The 22,151-nt window shown below is 49.7% G+C and overlaps 1 protein-coding gene across 1 annotated transcript in view; it reads right to left on the reverse strand.

The window, feature by feature from the left end:
* Positions 1-22,151, reverse strand: part of LOC146057682 (vomeronasal type-2 receptor 26-like) — a 64,242-nt gene that overhangs the window by 41,283 nt on the left and 808 nt on the right. The window contains exons 2-4 of the mRNA XM_083169638.1: positions 18,451-18,801; positions 18,127-18,366; positions 17,373-17,643 (exon numbers count right to left, since the gene is read on the reverse strand). Of these exons, the coding sequence (XP_083025764.1) occupies positions 17,373-17,643; positions 18,127-18,366; positions 18,451-18,801 (862 nt within the window). The remainder of the gene's footprint in view (positions 1-17,372; positions 17,644-18,126; positions 18,367-18,450; positions 18,802-22,151) is intronic.

Genomic DNA, 22,151 nt, shown 5'->3' on the forward strand with positions numbered 1-22,151 from the left:
CTGTGCCCCCTCAGTGCCACCCTTGTGTATGCTGTCCCTCCTCAGTGCCACCCATTTGTACACTTCCCCCCTTAGTGCCCCATGTGTGTACAATATCCCCCCAATGTGCCCCCCCCTTGTGTGGGCTGTGCCCCCCCTTGTGTGGGCTGTGCCCCCCCTTGTGTGGGCTGTGCCCCCCGTGTGTGGGCTGTGCCCCCCGTGTGTACGCTGTCCCCCCCCCAGTGCCCCCCGTGTGTACGCTGTCCCCCCCCAGTGCCCCCCGTGTGTACGCTGTCCCCCCTCAGTGCCCCCCATGTGTACGCTGTGCCCCCGTGTGTACGCTGTGCCCTCCGTGTGTACGCTGTCCCCCCCTCAGTGCCCCCCCCGTGTGTACGCTGTGCCCCCCGTGTGTATGCTGTGCCCGCCCCATGTACGCTGTGCCCCCGTGTGTATGCTGTGCCCCCTCAGTGCCACCCTTGTGTATGCTATCCCTCCTCAGTGCCACCCATTTGTACACTTCCCCCCTTAGTGCCCCATGTGTGTACAATATCCCCCCTCAATGTTCCCCCCGTGTGTGGGCTGTGCCCCCCCCCCCGTGTGTGGGCTGTGCCCCCCCCCCCGTGTTTGGGCTGTGCCCCCCCGTGTGTGGGCTGTGCCCCCCCCGTGTGTGGGCTGTGCCCCCCCCCCCGTGTGTGGGCTGTGCCCCCCCCGTGTGTGGGCTGTGCCCCCCCCCCGTGTGTGGGCTGTGCCCCCCGTGTGTGGGCTGTGCCCCCCCTTGTGTGGGCTGTGCCCCCCCCCTTGTGTGGGCTGTGCCCCCCCCTTGTGTGGGCTGTGCCCCCCCCCCTTGTGTGGGCTGTGCCCCCCCCCCTTGTGTGGGCTGTGCCCCCCCCCCTTGTGTGGGCTGTGCCCCCCCCTTGTGTGGGCTGTGCCCCCCCCTTGTGTGGGCTGTGCCCCCCCTTGTGTGGGCTGTGCCCCCCCTTGTGTGCGCTGTGCCCCCCCTTGTGTGCGCTGTGCCCCCCATGTGTGCGCTGTCCCCCCGCAGTGCCCCCCGTGTGTACGCTGTCCCCCCTCAGTGCCCCCCGTGTGTATGCTGGGCCCCCCGTGTGTACGCTGTCCCTCCTCAGTGCCACCCGTTTGTACACTTCCCCCCTCAGTGCCCCATGTGAGTACAATATCCCCCCTCAATGTCCCCCCCGTGTGTGGGCTGTGCCCCCCATGTGTGGGCAGTGCCCCCCTGTGTGTGGGCAGTGCCTCCCCGTGTGTGGGCTGTGCCCCTCCCCCCGTGTGTGGGCTGTGCCCCTCCCCCCGTGTGTGGGCTGTGCCCCTCCCCCCGTGTGTGGGCTGTGCCCCTCCCCCCGTGTGTGGGCTGTGCCCCTCCCCCCCGGGTGTGGGCTGTGCCCCTCCCCCCGGGTGTGGGCTGTGCCCCCCCCCCCCCTTGTGTGGGCTGTGCCCCCCCCCCTTGTGTGGGCTGTGCCCCCCCCCCCTTGTGTGGGCTGTGCCCCCCCCCCCCCTTGTGTGGGCTGTGCCCCCCCCCCTTGTGTGGGCTGTGCCCCCCCCCTTGTGTGGGCTGTGCTACCCCGTGTGTGCGCTGTACTCCCCCCCCAGTGCCCCCCATGTGTACACTGTCCCCCTTCAGTGCCCCCCATGTGTACGCTGTGCCCCCGTGTGTACGCTGTGCCCCCCGAGGCTGTAGCACAGGTTCCACAGGCTTGGTAAGTGATCCTCTGATCACACTGTCCCCCCACAGTGGAGCTGTACCCACCAGGGGCTATAATACTGGTAGCCTGATTACACCAGTCTGTTCTAGTGGTGTATGTGTGCTGTGTGTGGGCTGTGCCCCCCCCCCCGTGTGTGGGCTGTGCCCCCCCCCCCGTGTGTGGGCTGTGCCCCCCCCGTGTGTGGGCTGTGCCCCCCCCGTGTGTGGGCTGTGCCCCCCCCGTGTGTGGGCTGTGCCCCCCCCCGTGTGTGGGCTGTGCCCCCCCCGTGTGTGGGCTGTGCCCCCCCCGTGTGTGGGCTGTGCCCCCCCCGTGTGTGGGCTGTGCCCCCCCCGTGTGTGGGCTGTGCCCCCCCCCGTGTGTGGGCTGTGCCCCCCCGTGTGTGCCCTGTGCCCCCCCCCGTGTGTGCCCTGTGCCCCCCCCGTGTGTGTGCTGTGCCCCCCGTGTGTGTGCTGTGCCCCCCGTGTGTGTGCTGTGCCCCCCGTGTGTGTGCTGTGCCCCCCGTGTGTGTGCTGTGCCCCCGTGTGTGCGCTTTGCCCCCCGTGTGTGCGCTGTTAACCCCCATGTGTACGCTGTGCCCTCCGTGTGTACGCTGTCTCCCCTCAGTGCCCCCCGTGTGTATGCTGTCCCCCCTCAGTGCCCCCCGTGTGTACGCTGTCCCCCCTCAGTGCCCCCCGTGTGTGTACGCTGTGCCCCCCGTGTGTGTACGCTGTGCCCCCCGTGTGTGTACGCTGTGCCCCCCGTGTGTGTACGCTGTGCCCCCCGTGTGTGTACGCTGTGCCCCCCGTGTGTACGCTGTGCCCTCCGTGTGTACGCTGTCTCCCCTCAGTGCCCCCCGTGTGTACGCTGTCCCCCCTCAGTGCCCCCCGTGTGTACGCTGTCCCCCCTCAGTGCCCCCCGTGTGTACGCTGTGCCCCCCCGTGTGTACGCTGTGCCCCCCCGTGTGTACGCTGTGCCCCCCGTGTGTGTACGCTGTGCCCCCCGTGTGTGTACGCTGTGCCCCCCGTGTGTGTACGCTGTGCCCCCCGTGTGTACGCTGTGTACCCCGTGTGTACGCTGTGTACCCCGTGTGTACGCTGTGCCCCCCCGTGTGTACGCTGTGCCCCCCGTGTGTACGCTGTGCCCTCCTCCCGTGTGTACGCTGTGCCCTCCTCCCGTGTGTACGCTGTGCCCTCCCCCCGTGTGTACGCTGTGCCCTCCCCCCGTGTGTACGCTGTGCCCTCCCCCCGTGTGTACGCTGTGCCCTCCCCCCGTGTGTACGCTGTGCCCTCCCCCCGTGTGTACGCTGTGCCCTCCCCCCGTGTGTACGCTGTGCCCTCCCCCCGTGTGTACGCTGTGCCCTCCCCCCGTGTGTACGCTGTGCCCTCCCCCCGTGTGTACGCTGTGCCCTCCCCCCGTGTGTACGCTGTGCCCTCCCCCCGTGTGTACGCTGTGCCCTCCCCCCGTGTGTACGCTGTGCCCTCCCCCCGTGTGTACGCTGTGCCCCCCCGTGTGTACGCTGTGCCCCCCCCCCCTTGTGTGGGCTGTGCTACCCCGTGTGTGCGCTGTACTCCCCCCCCAGTGCCCCCCATGTGTACACTGTCCCCCTTCAGTGCCCCCCATGTGTACGCTGTGCCCCCGTGTGTACGCTGTGCCCCCCGAGGCTGTAGCACAGGTTCCACAGGCTTGGTAAGTGATCCTCTGATCACACTGTCCCCCCACAGTGGAGCTGTACCCACCAGGGACTATAATACTGGTAGCCTGATTACACCAGTCTGTTCTAGTGGTGTATGTGTGCTGTGTGTGGGCTGTGCCCCCCCCCCCGTGTGTGGGCTGTGCCCCCCCCCCCGTGTGTGGGCTGTGCCCCCCCCCGTGTGTGGGCTGTGCCCCCCCCGTGTGTGGGCTGTGCCCCCCCGTGTGTGGGCTGTGCCCCCCCCGTGTGTGGGCTGTGCCCCCCCCGTGTGTGGGCTGTGCCCCCCCCGTGTGTGGGCTGTGCCCCCCCGTGTGTGCCCTGTGCCCCCCCCGTGTGTGCGCTGTGCCCCCCCCGTGTGTGGGCTGTGCCCCCCGTGTGTGTGCTGTGCCCCCCGTGTGTGTGCTGTGCCCCCCGTGTGTGTGCTGTGCCCCCCGTGTGTGTGCTGTGCCCCGTGTGTGCGCTTTGCCCCCCGTGTGTGCGCTGTTAACCCCCATGTGTACGCTGTGCCCTCCGTGTGTACGCTGTCTCCCCTCAGTGCCCCCCGTGTGTACGCTGTCCCCCCTCAGTGCCCCCCGTGTGTACGCTGTCCCCCCTCAGTGCCCCCCGTGTGTGTACGCTGTGCCCCCGTGTGTGTACGCTGTGCCCCCCGTGTGTGTACGCTGTGCCCCCCGTGTGTGTACGCTGTGCCCCCCGTGTGTGTACGCTGTGCCCCCCGTGTGTGTACGCTGTGCCCCCCGTGTGTGTACGCTGTGCCCCCCGTGTGTACGCTGTGCCCTCCGTGTGTACGCTGTCTCCCCTCAGTGCCCCCCGTGTGTACGCTGTCCCCCCTCAGTGCCCCCCGTGTGTACGCTGTCGACCCTCAGTGCCCCCCGTGTGTACGCTGTGCCCCCCGTGTGTACGCTGTGCCCCCCCGTGTGTACGCTGTGCCCCCCGTGTGTGTACGCTGTGCCCCCCGTGTGTGTACGCTGTGCCCCCCGTGTGTACGCTGTGTACCCCGTGTGTACGCTGTGTACCCCGTGTGTACGCTGTGCCCCCCGTGTGTACGCTGTGCCCCCCCGTGTGTACGCTGTGCCCCCCCGTGTGTACGCTGTGCCCCCCCCGTGTGTACGCTGTGCCCTCCTCCCGTGTGTACGCTGTGCCCTCCTCCCGTGTGTACGCTGTGCCCTCCTCCCGTGTGTACGCTGTGCCCTCCTCCCGTGTGTACGCTGTGCCCTCCTCCCGTGTGTACGCTGTGCCCTCCTCCCGTGTGTACGCTGTGCCCTCCTCCCGTGTGTACGCTGTGCCCTCCTCCCGTGTGTACGCTGTGCCCTCCCCCAGTGTGTACGCTGTGCCCACCCCCCGTGTGTACGCTGTGCCCTCCCCCCGTGTGTACGCTGTGCCCTCCCCCCGTGTGTACGCTGTGCCCTCCCCCCGTGTGTACGCTGTGCCCTCCCCCCGTGTGTACGCTGTGCCCTCCCCCCGTGTGTACGCTGTGCCCTCCCCCCGTGTGTACGCTGTGCCCTCCCCCATGTGTACGCTGTGCCCTCCACCCGTGTGTACGCTGTGCCCTCCCCCCGTGTGTACGCTGTGCCCTCCCCCCGTGTGTACGCTGTGCCCTCCCCCGTGTGTACGCTGTGCCCTCCCCCCGTGTGTACGCTGTGCCCTCCCCCCGTGTGTACGCTGTGCCCTCCCCCCGTGTGTACGCTGTGCCCTCCCCCCGTGTGTACGCTGTGCCCTCCCCCCGTGTGTACGCTGTGCCCTCCCCCCGTGTGTACGCTGTGCCCTCCCCCCGTGTGTACGCTGTGCCCTCCCCCCGTGTGTACGCTGTGCCCTCCCCCCGTGTGTACGCTGTGCCCTCCCCCCGTGTGTACGCGGTGCCCCCCTCCGGGTGTACGCTGTGCCCCCCTCCGTGTGTACGCTGTTACCCCCCCCAGTGCCCCCGTGCGTACGCTGTTACCCCCCCCACAGTGCTTCCCGTGCGTTTGCTGTTTCCCCCAGTGCCCTTGTGTGTGCCCTGTCCCCCCCCCCCAGTGCCTTATCTATATTGACTTTGTGTAGTCTCTGTTCAAATCGTCCGTGAGTGCCGCCATGCTTTTTACTATATATATGTGCCCCATGTGTATGCTGACCCCCTTCAGGGCCCCCATGTGTATGCTGTCCACCCTTCAGGGCCCCCATGTGTATGCTGTCCCCCTTCAGGGCCCCCATGTGTACGCTGTCCCCACCCCTCAGTGCCCCCATGTGTATGCTGCCCACCCTCAGTGCCCCCCAGAGTGTAATGGGCAGTACGGTGTTTGCTATAAAGTGTAATAGGCAGGACGGTGTTTGCTATAATGCGTAATGGGCAATACGGTGTTTGCTATAATGTGTAATGGGCATTATGGTGTATGCTATAATGTGTAATGGGCATTATGGTGTTTGCTATCATGTGTAATGGGCATCACGGTGTGTGGCATAACTTAATGGGCATATGCCATGTGGCCTTTTACTATATAGGATCATCTCATCATGATCCCAAAATAAAACTTTATTGATTTATTAACAACAGTATGAATGATGTTATTTATAGATTTTTTTTCAAAATTTAAAAAACTTTCCATTTTGAGAAATTTTTGATTTTGACCATTTTTATTAAAATATACTGCTGTTTATAACTAATATGAAAGCCCATAATTTAAACCTTGTCCAACTCTTTACCTCAATTTCATCTTTGAAGGCTTCACAAACCAATATACGTTAGCCGAAGAATTTGAAGTTCTCTCACATCCAAGCCATCAATAAATATAAAAAATGCAATTGTAACATGGATTAGTCAGTTTAACACCCAGCGAGAAATGTAATAGGGTGTGAGAATCCAAAACTGAGAGATTTTAGGAGAGTTTATGCCCTACACTAAAGCTTCTACATGCTGGGTGTCATGCTCATTGCCAGGGGTTTCATGGGCTGTATGTCTTGCCTGTTGACAGGGGTTTCATGCACTGGGACGGGTGTCATACTCATTGCCCGGAGTTTGTAATGCTCATTGCCAGGGGTTTGAAATTCTTGTGGCCAGCGGTAATGCTCGTTGCCAGGGGTGTGTTGTTGTTAAACATTTAAATAAGTCCAATGTTTATTCTTACAGTGAAATTTTAGATTTCTGAATTAAAAAATAAATTGAAAAAAAGCTATGAAATTCCATTGACAAAAAACCTTACGGTTTCACATGTCCCATTAAGGCTTCTTACACATGATCTGGCATTTCTGAAACCTGTTGTAACTCTTCCACTCAAACGCCAAAAAGCAATGAAATTCCGATCATTAAGGCTGACGCCTTAATGGACGTGTTCCTTGCGCAATACAGATATGGTACGCCATCACAGCCTGTGGGTAAGTGCAGATTCAGCACTCTCACAGAGTGAGATTGCTGTCACTCACACAATGGTGGAGCTGCTAATTCACAGATTTGTGTGCTCATTGGAATACACACATGCAGTCTATGCAACTGAAGGTCTGAGCAGTAAACAGCCGAGAGGATGGGGTAAAAGTGGTGTTGATTGGGGTAGGAGGCAGTGTGGTGCGGATGGGGAGGAATAGAAATGCGTAGATGGTAGGAAAGCTAAGCAGCACTGATGGGGGACTAACGAAGCAGATGGGTGGAAAACAGTGGCACAGATTGGGGAAGGTAAGACAGAGTGATGCGATTGGGTGGGAAACAGAGGAGCAGTTGGAGGAAAGACAGCACTGATGGTGGAGGGGGTTCGGAGCAAAGGGGATAAAGGGAAAACAGAGCAGTACAGATGGAGAGGGGAGACAGCAGTACAGATGGAAGGAAACTGTGTCATGGATGAGGCGGGCAGAGCAGCATGGATGGAGGGGGAGACAGAGTATCACTAATGGAGGGGAAGCCAGTGGCACAGATAGAAGGAAACAGTGGCACCTGTGTGGAAAGACAGGGCAGCACAGATGGGGAAAGACACAATGGTGCAGATGAGGGAATACACACAGCAGTAGGTATCGGGGAAGACAGAACAGCATGAAGGCGTATAGGAGAAGAAAGTGTTGATGCATAGTAGTTGGGAGTATTATAGTTTTTGCAATTATGAAAGATGTTTCTGGTAACTGTATGTGAATACTAAATTAAATAGATATAGGTAGTGAGTGTGAAAAATGTTGGACCCTCAGTGGGATAGTTCTAGCAACAGTGTTTTTTCTAGCATCTTTTAAAACCCATGCAGTTCCTCTACCCTGTCTGGGGTGTTGCTGTCTGCTGTAGTGTTTCTAGCACAGGTCTGGTTTGCAGTGCTGATATACAGATCACACTGTGCTAGAAGCACTACAGCAGACAGCTACACCCCAGGCAGGGAAGAGGAACTGCATGGGTTTTCAAAGATGGCGGGTGCTAGAATGAACACTATAGTAACTCAGAGGTATAAACAGTTTTAGATGAATGCAGGTACTTATTAGGATGAGTGCGCCACATAACTGCTCAGACCTTCAGTTGCATAGACTGCATGTGTGTATTCCAATGAGCACACAAATCTGTGAATTAGCAGCTCCACCATTGTGTGAGTGACAGCAATCTCACTCTGTGAGAGTGCTGAATCTGCACTTACCCACAGGCTGTGATGGCGTACCATATCTGTATTGCGCAAGGAACACGTCCATTAAGGCGTCAGCCTTAATGATCGGAATTTCATTGCTTTTTGGCGTTTGAGTGGAAGAGTTACAACAGGTTTCAGAAATGCCAGATCATGTGTAAGAAGCCTTAATGGGACATGTGAAACCGTAAGGTTTTTTGTCAATGGAATATATATATATATATATATATATATATATATATATATATATATATATAAAATGGAGAAGGCCTGGCACTCCCGCAGCTGGGTCCGAATACCCCGGTGCCTTCCAGGACAGGTAGGTAGACGAATGGAAGAGGCGGCACTCAAATGGGATTTTTCAAAAGTGTATTGTGGCAAAAGAAAGGACCTTTGTCAAGGTGCAAGTGGACGTTGGTCCTTTTTTTTGCCACAATACACTTTTAAAAAATCCCATTTGAGTGCCGCCTCTTCCATTCCTCTATATATATATATATATATATATATATATATATATATAGGTAAAAATTAGAAGCCAGCACAGAGAATGAAAGTGTCCAAAAAACTTTTATATATCATAGATAAATTCATCAGAGAGGGCAAGTGGACACACCAATGCAAAAAATGCAAAAAAGGTTGTTACAGAGTCCAAACACATGGTAGTTACCACATCCATAATAGAAACATGGTGGTCCACTGCAAGGGTCACTGATGCCCTACATATACACACACATACATACACACAGTACAGATGGAGCAGAATCGAGCAGCCCCCGCCAGCGGCCGGCTCTCGCCAGGGGCTCACGCGCACCCTGTGGCTACAGAGCTGGCTCCGCCTCGCCGCTGTCCCTCGTATCCCTTCCCCTCTCCCTAAAGAGGCACCATCCTGAAACTGGGACACGCGTGCATGTGAGACACACGTGCATCCAGTCAGATGGAGGGCCTCTGCGCCGGCGATTGCCAGCTCAGGCATGCTGGCGATCCCTGGCCAAAGAAGAGAGGCGCTCCATCTGTGTATACTGTATATGGACTGGTAGTGTGGGAAACACATTGGGTGACATTCTATGGAATGAGAGTTGTGTTTTTTGTCGATTTATACTCCAAAAAACGGCTAATTTTTCCGTGAAATCGCATATTTAATGTGATTCGAAAAGGTCCATAAATCGCATATTTTTTGCGATAAGTCATGCGTACTGAAAGTGCGGTAAATATTCGCACTTTTATCGCATCCAGATGTTTTCCAATAGAAAAGTATACAATTCGCTTATTTAATGGAATGGGATTTGGCAAATCGCACTTTTAAGGTGTCTAATAATCGCCATTTTTTTCAAACCAGGTTCTAAAATGCGAGTTGGCCAGAACCCTGCACAGATCATTGAGATCTGTCAATGGTTCTGCGGTAAAAAATGTGTTTTGTTTAGAAAAAAATTGCGTGGGGTCCACCCTCATGAGCATAACCAGCCCCGGGCTCATTGAGCCGGACCTGGTTCCAAAAATACGGGGGACAAAAAGTGTAGGGGTCCCCCGTATTTCTGAAACCAGCCCCAGACTCTTGGATCGGTCCTGGTTCAAATATGTGTTTTCTTTTACCATTCTTTTTACAGGTGGACTACAAGTCCCAGCGGGCCCATTAATGCCCCGCATGCTGGGACTTGTGGTTCTCCAAGTCCCAGCTTGTGGGGGAGGTCTGCTGGGACTTGTAGTTCTCCTGTATAAAGCAATGTTAGGATTGAAAGATTTGACAAGATTTGCGCATACCATTAAATATGCAAATTATGACAAAAAAATTGTTTTCTGAAAGTGCTAAGTGCGGCGATGTGGAGTGCGAAAAATATATGCGCTTTTCTCTCAGCCCATAGAATGTCACCCATAGTAACTAAAGTTTATTATTGTATATTGACAAAATCAGCTTCTGTTATTCATATTATGACCAAGGCAAAGGGAAAGTAAATAAAACAAGAAAATAAACATGGTTATATTACTGGTGCAGGTGCTCTGTACCAAAAAGAAGTGATGTCACACCAAATATGGAATGACAAACTTTACAACTACATAGGAAATGGCAACATTTCAATTTCCTTTTTTTGTAGCACGTTCATCAGGTCAAGAGTACCACCCTATAAAGGGCACTGAAATGTTACTGTTCACTATGCCATTGTAATGTTTATATATACATGGCACAAGAGGCGAGATGACAAGTGGATGCCCAGTAGCTGTTGGATATCCGCACTGCTCTGGATTGGAATTGGAGCAGGTGCGGAATTACCAATGTCCTTTGTGCTTGTGTATTGTGCAAATAGCTTAGTGACCTATTATGCAGCGTGCAATTTTGCATGCCATGCGATGGTACTAGTTCATTTTCACTGCACCCCTGGCCGCGGATCGCATCGCATTGCACAAGATAAAATTGCATGCGTTTTTTTCTCATGCAATGCTATTTAGCACACCCTTACTATCCATATCGATGTGATGCAATGTGATTTAGCACCCCCCCACCTATCCACATCACCCTGAAGCCTGGCGAGGGGCCCCGGAATGCATCCTCCTGACGTTTTCATACCCCCACTATTCATTCCGGTGCGTAGTTGATGATATAAAGTGTGGCGAGCGCAGCGAGCCACTGAGTCCAAAGACTGGCGAGAGCATGCGGATTACTTTACATGTATTCTGCGTCTGCTCACTGCGCTCGCCACACTTTATAAAATCAACTCCACGCCGACGTGGATAGTGGGGGTATGGAAAGGTTGAGAGGTTGCGTTCCACGTCCCCTCGCGGGGCTCACTGCGCTCTCCACGCTTCGGGGTGACGTGGATAGGTGGGGGTGTGCTAAATTACATTGCATCGCCTTGGATAGTGGGGGTGTGCTAAATTGCATTGCATGCGATTTGCGTGCAATGCGATGCGATCCGTGGTCAGCAGTGCAGTGGAAATGAACTAGTACCATCACAACGCATTCAAAATTGCATGAGATGCGATGCGATCTCACCACAACGGAGAATTTGGGCACCTTGATAATACACAAGTACCATTTCCTTCTATTGATTTTGCTCTCTCTATGGATTTTTCTACATAGGAAACTCCTCTGAATAATCTGTAAAATATGTTCTTTTGAGCTACAGTAGGAGCAAGTTTCATCTTTGCTCCTTTGGCCATGGCTAGCCATGGCCAGCCATGGCTATTCTATTGTTCTCAGCTGCAATACGTATTGTATTGCAGCTGAGAACAATAGAATAGCCATGGCTAGCCATGGCTAGCCACGCCCAAAGGAGCAAAGATGAAACTTGCTCCTACTGTATTCACCCATTTATCTATTGATTGACCCCCTAAAGAAGGATGAAATGTGAAGGGTTATACATCTTAATTCATTACAGCCACCTTGGCTTGTTTTTATGAATGTAAACTCGTATTAGTAACAGTTTGTGAATGTTTGTATTCGGGATAATTCGAGACCAGGCATCATATACGTATATTGCTATATATTTAAAGATACAGTATGGACCTCGTATTGCGCTATCAAGTATCTGCTGCTACTCCGATAAGGCTCCCCTGTTAGTGGGAGTCAGGCAAGAGATACAAAAAAAGGGTTTATCGGAGAGCGCTGAAATATGTACCACCTAGTCACTTCAGTACAATATAAAACACTTGTAAAATTGGTGTAGCGACAGTTGATAATTGTCCCTTTCCCGAATGAGACGTGGAAATCTGTTCAAGATAAAAAGTTCTTTATTGAAAACCCAACGCGTTTCGTCAGAACGACTTCATCAGGGGTAAAACAGAATGATTTTCAAGTGTATGATTTGATCAACTTTTTAGAATTCGTACAGGGTAAAATCCGTTGTAGGTAAGTAGAAGCCAAACTGGCTGGGTGGTAGGATGTCGGTGTAAATCCGTGAATAACAAAGTTATTAGGGTCCCTATTTGAAGGTTCAGGGAAAAAATTCCTTTAGGCTAATAAGTATCCGGTCGATAGACGCTGGGGACACCAAAAGTATTTCACTAGCAGGTGACTTTATATGTAGAATTTGTTTAGTAGGATATAAACAGGTGTAGTCCTGAGCGATAGAAGGTGAATTAATATGCAGAATCCCTTTAGTTGGGTGTGGGTAGGCGTGGTCCTAAGTTGTAGGATTTCACCATTCCAATACGGCGGACAAGATGAATGTAGGCTACACCAGCCTTATAAAGAGATAAAAACGGGAGCAGGACTCACTCAATCGTATAAACGTAGGTTTAATTTTTCCAATGCCAGTGGGAAAATCAAACGGATGAAGGACTTGGTTTTGAGAAATCACTTCAAAAAAATATCACCACAATGTAGCAGTTTTCAGTAGCTCCTTCACTGGCTGATAGTGACTACATCATCAACAGAACTTTCATTACCAGGCAGAAAACAATTCTCATCACCAATCCTCTACCCAAACAACGGAGCCGTCTGACAGCTGAGTCCCTATATTATACAGTAGTTGATAATCTCTTACCGTGCCTTTTTTCCATGTTATTTTTCCAGTTCCAATATAAGATTCCTCTCCATTGTTTAGCAATAGATCTTCAAGATTGGTCATGGATATTGCAACAGGCTCCTGTTTATTACTTGCTCTGTGAAGAACTATGTTTGCTAAAAACCAATTAGAGGGCAGATCCCCTCTCTCATTAAAGACCAACTTTTCACCATTGGGATTGGTGTAATGAAGGTTTTCCATGTAGTGCCGCTTTCAAAGGGTTAGAAAAACAATATATTAAATATTGTGTAATATATCTATTTTGGTCAATAAGTTCAGAGGCAAACACAGGATTTCAGTAGGGGGGTTTCAGAATACAGTTCATAATCTCCAGAACATTGGAGGAAGTGTGGGAGTCTGGTGGAGCGGTAGAATGTCTTAATAATGACCCTGGACATTTATGTACATTTTGTTTTATATACACTGGATACTGTATGGTACACAGTATTACCATCTTACACAATAGATGTTAGATAGTATGGGCTGTCTCAAACATTTCAAAAACATTAATAATGTGTGATGAAAATTTTAAATATATGATAATAAATACACAGGCATAATAGTACCAGTGCAGCTCATATTCTACCTGCTCATTGTGAGGCTCCTGTCTCTTCTTTCTGGTAGCTGCTCTCTAGTCCAGTGCACTGATTGAGGACTGATCCACTTACACAGCAAACTTGGAAGAAGAGGCTGCTACCACTGGGCAGGTTGGAGAAAATCTACTGAGCCAACTGTCATTAGATTGCACCGTTTTGTACTAGAAACTCCTAGAATTGACCTGCACTTTGTTTCATCTCAAGCTACTGTATCCAGATAAAGCTGATCAAAAATAAAAATCTACTGTATATTTTTTTGTTTAAATCAGTGAACGATATAGGTGTGGTACCATACGGGCAGCCAGCCAGGGTGGGAAGAGGTGCTTTGGGCATTCACTTGAAATTGAGTAAATAGGCAAAAATTGTGTATTGGGGTGCAAGACTTGTGTACTGGGGGTGCAGGAGTTGCATGCAGAACTCTCGCACCACGTGGCACAATCATGGCAATGGTCACAAGACTCTAGTCTCTACTAATATATCAGAAATAAATAATGTATGTTTGTTGCTTAATCATAGCCCTGACAATTGGCAGAAGTATAGAGGCCAGGTTATAACATACTGTAGGCTGTGTGCATTCCCTTATCTCACACAGCTACTGACATACCAACCATAGGCGTGCGCAGCCCATTTTCTTAGGGGGTGCACCATGGGGAGGGGGGACGTGTCCATCACCACCTATTGGGCGTGTCCATCACCGCCTATGGGTATCAATGCAAACTAAATAGGTGACTTAGTTATGTATATGCATTTCAGAATACTAAAAACAGGGACAGTGCGTGCCGAAGGTGCGCTGCAAAAATTTACACTGTAATGCCCATTACACGAAATGCCACACACAGTAATGCCCATTACATATAATGCATTGCACAGTAATGCCCATTCCACATAATGCAATCCAACAAAATGCTCATTCCACATAATGCCACACACCATAATGCTCATCACACAGTAATGCCCATTCCACATATTGCCACACATCGTAATGCCCATTCCACATGCCAGGGCTTGACAAATTTTTGTAAAATAGGGACCATAGAGACAGTGTGCGCGCCTAAAATTTACACCGTAATGCATATTACACGTCACACAGACATTACATAGTATACCACATGCCATAATGCCCATTACATGTTGTGCCTCACACGGTTATGCCCATTACGTCTCAGACTATGATGCCCATTACACATTATGTCACACACCATGATGCCCATTAAACATTATGCCACACACCGTGATGCCCATTACACATTATTTGACACAAGTGATGCCCATTACACATTATTTGACACAAGTGATGCCCATTACACATTATGCCACACACCATAAGGCCCATTACATGTTGCGCCTCACACCGTGATACCCATTACAAGTGCGCCTCACACCGTGATACCCATTAGACATTGTGCCTCACACCGTGATACCCATTACAAGTGCACCTCGCACCATGATACCCATTAGCCGTTGTGCATCACACCGTGATGCCCATTACATCTCAGACCATCATGCCCATTACACATTAAGCCACACACCGTGTTGCCCATTACACATTATTACACATTATTTGACACACGTGATGCCCATTACACATTATGGGGGGAGGGACATGACAGGGGTGGGTGGGGGAGAAGGGAGTGTAAGGAAGGAAAGAGCAAGGGGGGGATTATATATATGTAAGTACAGTATGTGTGTGTGTGTGTGTGTGTGTATATACATACACATATATATATATATATATATATATATATATATATATAGTGTGTTTATATGTATATATATACATATATATATATATATATATATATATATATATATATATAATGTATATACACAAACTCATACTGTGCTTGTAAATGTGGAAGTGCTGCCTTACTTTCACTTATGTGGATGCCTGGTGGGGCAGACAGGCTGTGCACAACGTGACTCCTACACAACAGCACTGCAGGTCCTCCACACCTCCTTCCTGCGTGCTCAGCCAGTCACTGAGCTGCAGGCTGCTGTGTCAGATATGATTGGACAGCTGAGCCATCGCTCAGCTGTCCTGTCCTATAAGGCGCCGGCACCCTATATGGTGCTGTCAATCAGCGTCAACTAGGTCCCGGAACTGAGTCGGAGCAGAGCGCAGCGCAGCGCGATTACTTAAATAAACACACAGCCTGTCCCTGGCAGGCATCCGTTGGACGTCCACCGCAGACCCCGCTGGCGGGGTCTGCCTGGCTGCAATCGTGCGGGGGGTGCACAGTCATTAGGAGGTGCCTGTGCACCCCTGGCACCCCCCGTGCGCACGCCTATGATACCAACGCTATGTCTTAGAGCACTACATGTACATCACATAATAGGGAGACCTGTAGTGCAGTTCATTTGTATTAGAGAGATAATCAGGTCAACTAAAATATACATCAAATACTGCTGTGCAGCGCATTGCCTGAGGCCTGTATAATCCTGAAGCTACTCCAGAACCTGCTCTAGAAACTCAGAATGGAGTTGTTGCATGTGGAAAAATACACAATGTTTGTACCTTATAGAAGGAATTCAATTGCTGACAGGAGATATATAATTATGAGTTCTACCACGTACCCAGACAAAATGATTACAAATTGCTTCGAATCAAAGAAAGTTATAGGCAAAGTCTGAAATCATTTTTAATGGGCCCAATTCAGACCTGATTGCATAGCTGCGAATACACAGTGGGTGATTATTGATGCCCTGCACTTGCCTACAACCCATAGTACGCATGCGATAGGCCACCCTATAATAAAGTCCTGCTACTTTTTTGGGGGCGTGTCGATCACAAGATGATTGACAGGAAGTAGATGTTGCAAAGTGGAAACCAGCTGTTTAGTCGAAGAGCTAAGAAAAATGGAGGCAAGCCAGAAAAATAGGTAGGAGTATCCTGGATAAAGCAGTTGTGTATTCTGATTTTAGGGGAGGGTGTGTGATGTCAGCTCCAGGCCAGATATACCTGTATTTGATGTTTTTGCTATTTGGGTGGTATTTGTACCCTTGGGACTTGTAAACATTTTTTCATGGATTAAAAATTTTTGGGGTTATACCTCTTTTACCCACATGGAGTCCTGGTCCATTTTGAGAAAGATTAAGGCTCCCCCTTTTTTGGATAAAGAAACTGCTACGGGTATTTACCCCCCACTAAAAGGGGTGAGTAAGGTGCGCAAAAAAGTGTATATGGTATTTAAACCATCCAACTAAGTGTACCTGCCATACTTTACTATACCAAATTCTCCCTTATGTTCTATATGCATTAGAATACTGGAGATATCAGGCTGATTACGGTCCATACCAGGTCCTAAATATCCTTTAACCTGGTTGAATCACAAGGAGGGGATAGAAAGAAACCTTTATAGGTTTGAAAATCTCAGACCTCACCGTGAGTAGGGGTACGCCCTTTTCTTAAAAGAAACTTTATTAAAAGAAACCTTTATGTGTGTTCTTCACTTTTTTATAACGGAAGTGAGGTACGCTGTCAAAGTTTACCGCCCTTTCCAGCTCCTCACTCACCAAGAAAAATATAGTCACTGTTCAACATTAGATACTATATATGCATTTCTTTTTATTTTGAGCACGGTTGAAAATATCCTGGCTTCATATATATTGTGGAGTCACTTACTGAAGAAACGAAGAGTGGGGTTACCTGAGACCATACCAAAGAAACCTTGATACGAGGGACATTACCTCAACTAACGTGAGTTTTGGTACGCCTCAGAGAGCCACACTTTCCGCCACAACCTTTTTGATATCACGCATAGTTGTCCTCTAAACACAAGATATTATATATATATATATCTTTTTCCTTATCTCCGAGCACGGTTGAAAATCCTTTGACTTCCCACATACAAGAAGTCCTTCACCAACTAAAACGGAGAGTGGGGTTCCTCGAGACTATACCAAAGAAACCTTGATGCGAGGGACATTACCTCAACCAACGTGAGTCTTGGTACGCCTCCTGAAACCCGCACCTACTGTCATTGATTCTGAATATCACGTACCTGTCTTTGGTCTAATTTAAAGACAATCACATAATATATATTTTTTTGTTTATTTTTTCTTTAAACTTCACGACCCCTCAACTGATACCTGTCTGAAAAACGACCCCAACACATCGGAAAGAGAAGTCTAAAGGAAATTGTAACTTGAGAGTATATTATTTGCGCCTATTGTTTATATCCCAATTTTTTGTTCGAGCCCACTGATTAAGTTGGTGTTGCGATGACCGAGCACAGATGATGAGAGGAAAGATGACAGAGCACCGATGTTTGCAGAGAAACGATGACAGAGCACCGATGTTTGCAGAGGAACGATGACAGAGCACCGATGTTTGCAGAGGAACGATGACAGAGCACCGATGTTTGCAGAGGAACGATGACAGAGCACTGATGTTTGCAGAGGAACGATGGCAGAGCACCAATGTTGCAGATGAACGATGGCAGAGCACCGATGTTGCAGATGAACGATGACAGAGCACCAATGTTGTAGAGGAACGATGACAGAGCACCAATGTTGTAGAGGAGCGATGACAGAGCACCGATGTTAGAGATGAACGATGACAGAGCACAGATGTTGGAAATGAACGATGACAGAGCATCAATGTTGAAAATGAACGATGACAGAGCACTGATGTTGGAGATGACATTACCTCAACCAACGTGAGTCTTGGTACGCCTCCTGAAACCCGCACCTACTGTACTGTCATTGATTCTGAATATCACGTACCTGTCTTTGGTCTAATTTAAAGACAATCACATAATATATATTTTTTTGTTTATTTTTTCTTTAAACTTCACGACCCCTCAACTGATACCTGTCTGAAAAACGACCCCAACACATCGGAAAGAGAAGTCTAAAGGAAATTGTAACTTGAGAGTATATTATTGCGCCTATTGTTTATATCCCAATTTTTTGTTCGAGCCCACTGATTAAGTTGGTGTTGCGATGACCGAGCACAGATGATGAGAGGAAAGATGACAGAGCACCGATGTTTGCAGAGAAACGATGACAGAGCACCGATGTTTGCAGAGAAACGATGACAGAGCACCGATGTTTGCAGAGGAACGATGACAGAGCACCGATGTTTGCAGAGGAACAATGACAGAGCACTGATGTTTGCAGAGGAACGATGGCAGAGCACCGATGTTGCAGATGAACGATGGCAGAGCACCGATGTTGCAGATGAACGATGACAGAGCACCAATGTTGTAGAGGAACGATGACAGAGCATAAATGTTGTAGAGGAGCGATGACAGAGCACCGATGTTAGAGATGAACGATGACAGAGCACAGATGTTGGAAATGAACGATGACAGAGCATCAATGTTGGAAATGAACGATGACAGAGCACTGATGTTGGAGATGAACGATGACAGAGCACCGATGTTGGAGATGAACGATGACATAGCGCCGATGTTGGAGATGAAAAATGACAGAGCACCGATGTTGTAGAGGAACGATGACAAAGCACTGATGTTGCAGAGGAACGATGACAGAGCACTGATGTTGTAGAGGAACGATGACAAAGCACTGATGTTGCAGAGGAACGATGGCAGAGTACCGATGTTGGAGATGAACAATGACATAGCGCCGATGTTGGAGATGAAAAATGACAGAGCACCGATGTTGTAGAGGAACGATGACAAAGCACTGATGTTGCAGAGGAACGATGACAGAGTACCGATGTTGGAGATGAACAATGACAGAGCACTGATGTTGAAGCCAGGCAGCTTCTTACAGGATATGACACAACCTGGAAGGAGTGGAATCCTCAGGGACTGGAACCTGCAACACAGCTTGGAGACAGAACACACCAACAGGTAATAACCTTAGGATGAGATCAGTAGCACTGGCCCTGATCTGACTTCACCCAGCCTATTTATAGGGAGCAGAGGAAGTGGGAAGGCGGGGCAATGAGCCAGACTGAGGGATGGCCAGGATTGGCTGGGACTGGAACATGTGACAGGAAAGACATGGCTTCTCCCATGTCTGGAAAAGGCGGGAAGCCTTGTTTGTTTGGCATATGGTCTGAGCTACTGTAATCAATGACGGCGGCATGGAAGCCGCAGGAGACTGAAGTTGAACCTCGGGAGTGACGGGCAGGTAGTGAAGCGCAATCACTGAGACCACTGCACCGGGTCACCGCACATGCTGTACAGAGCGGGCAGCGCAGACACGGCACAAGTGGAAACCATGTCTGGAGCGCAGAGCCAGTCTTCTCAGGCATCTGGACGGTAAATAAGTTTGTTGTGATACCCGGATCGGGGCACAGGGTAAATACTGAATGCATTATTTTTACACTGCAATTTAGTTTCTGTTTCAACACACCCCACTGAAATATAACTCTCTCTGCACATGTTACATCTGCCCCACCTGCTGTGCACATGGTTGCACCCATTTTGAGAACAAATTTGTACTGTGATCAGATCTGAATAAGGGCCTTGATTCATGTCTCAAATGTTTAAATTGTAAAACAACAAAGAGACACTGCAAAATAAACAGATATCATCCATCCAATCAAACAGACAAAGAAAGAATACAAATATGTCATGTGATAAATGAGAAGGTCTAATATACTTATTGGAATGCCCGGGATGCAGTTAAAATCCCGGCGGTCGGGATCCCGGCGTTCAGAATCCCGACGCCGGAATCCCGACCGCCGAAATCCCGACCGCCGAAATCCCGACCACCGAAATCCCGACACTTTCTCCCTCCGTGGGTGTCCACGACACCCCTGGAGGGAGAATAAATTAGCGTGCCGAGCGTAGCGAGGCACCGGGCCCGCTGCAAGGAGACTGCAGCGAGCCCGCAAGGGGGGGGGGGGCGTTCCACGCCCCCCCCCCCCCCTTTGTCGGGATTTCGGTGGTCGGGATTCCGGCGTCGGGATTTTGAACGCCGGGATCCCGACCCCCGGGATTTCATACTGAATCCGAATGCCCTTGTGGGCACCAATATGTAGGTCAGACAAAATGCAAATAAAAATGAGAAATGCAGAACAATATCAGAAAAGGGTTGAAAACGCATAGGGCCTTATTCTTGTTCACTCTTAGAGGCAAATTCATTCTTAAATGGACAAATGTGCACTGCAGGTGGGGCAGATGTAACATGTGCAGAGAGAATTAGATTTGGGTGGGGTTTTTCTTCAAAGTGAGATCTATATTGCAGTGTAAAAATAAAGCAGCCAGTATTTTCCCTGCACAGAAACAAAATAACTCACCCAAATCTAATTCTATCTGCATCTGTTACATCTGCCCCCCTGCAGTGCAAATGGTTTTGTCCAGATAAGAAGGAATTTGCCTCTAAGAGTGAACTAGAATAAGGCCCACAATGTATCCAAACACTTTGCAGAGATACAGAACACAGATGTAAAAAGAAAGAAATAGCAGAGAGAAAAATGGGGCAATGATATATTAGAGAAGACATCAATCTCCCCAACAGGCAATCTAACAAGCCTAAGAAATCACAAAGTCTAATGAATATCTATAGAATCTGATATTGTATGGCTGAACTGCGGTCACACAATATGGAATAAGTATATATATTTTTTTTTTTTTAAACTTTTTATTGAAAGTTTTCATATACACATACATACATATAAAGCGGAAAAAAGAAGAATGGAAAAGCAGTTGCTTTGCACATTGTATAAGGAAGTTGAACAATGCTTTTTCCTTTTGCAATAGGTCCATTTTACAATGTCAGAAGTTGACAACCAGATGTTACTTGAGCAATAACATAGTATAGTGCATTATAATATAGACGTAAAACAGACACATCCGGGGTGGGGGAGGGGGGGGGGGTTGAGATTGCATATGAGTGGATAATTTGATAGCTTAAAATGGGTATTGCAGACTTCAAATCGGATCAGGTAACAAGCAAGGAACAAATCTAGGAGCTCTCTTTGACATTCATCCCAATAATAATATATTGTCTATGACTTTTAGGAAGGCATTAAATAATTCGCTGTTTGAGTAGTTCCTTTGGGAGGTACAATATGTAGGGCGACAGAAAGAAAAAGTAATAGTAATAATTGAAAGGAGTTCACTAGTTCGAAAGCAGGTCTGGCGATAAGCCTTTCAAATGGGGTCCTGCCTTTACCCACTCTCCCTTATTAAAGAATCCCTGTATGGTGTTGCGTGATTCTTCGTCCATACAATTTATGAAGGCGTCCCATTTGTCATGGAAGGATTTTGCGGACACCCCTGCGTTTATCATAAGGGTTTTCACATCAAAATATAGTAATTGTAATAGTTTGCCTACCAGTTCTCGTATTGTGGGCGCTGATTTTTTAGTCCAATGTATTAGTATGGTTTTTTTTGCTAAAGTTAGCGTGATCACTAGAAAGGGTACCCGTCTTGATGTGTGAGGAGCGAGGCTCCAAGAACTAAAATCAAGGAGCAGGCAGGCCTCCGGTGTTGGCAGCGCTGATATCCCCAGAACCCTATTGACATAAGCTATCACTTTCGCCCAATACCGACGGATTTTAGAGCACTCCCAGAAACAGTGGAAGTACTTTGCATTTGCCATTTTGCATTTAGTGCAGTCACCGGATTCCGCATTCCCCGGAGTTATGTATCTACGCTGGGCGGGGGTAATAAAAGATCTATGCAATGTCTTCAGGTGTGTTTCTTGTAAGTAGGCAGAGGATAAGTAGCGATTACATCTACCATAATGAATTATTGTGGAAGGGGACAGTCTACCCGGATCTGTAATATCTGAGTTCCATTTTGCTATTAAGTCTTGCGTAAGGGGTCTAGATTTATTTTTTGCCTCTACTAGACAGGGATATAAGTGTTTTATTTTATATTCTACAGTATCCCACGCCTGAAGTATGGCAGAGATAAGGTGTGTCTCCTTGCCCAGCAGGGGGCCCCTGTCCAAGGACCACACATAGTGTCTCACCCGAAGATAGAGAAAAAAGGTGTTATTTGGTAATTTAAATTTCTCCTGAAGGTCAGCAAAAGAGGCAACGTGTCCTCCTGGATCGAACACCCTGCTTGCAAGGTCCACGCCAGCCTTAAGCCAGATCTTGAAGACAGGATTGGTCAGGGATGGGCTGAAACCAGGGTTTCCCCACAGAGGTAGGTAAGGCGAAGTGTGATATTCACGGTTAAGGAGTTTGTTAGTCCCCACCCAGT

The sequence above is a fragment of the Crinia signifera genome, chromosome 1 (assembly GCF_055691185.1).
Source record: "Crinia signifera chromosome 1, ASM5569118v1, whole genome shotgun sequence".
Taxonomy (NCBI): Eukaryota; Metazoa; Chordata; class Amphibia; order Anura; family Myobatrachidae; genus Crinia; species Crinia signifera.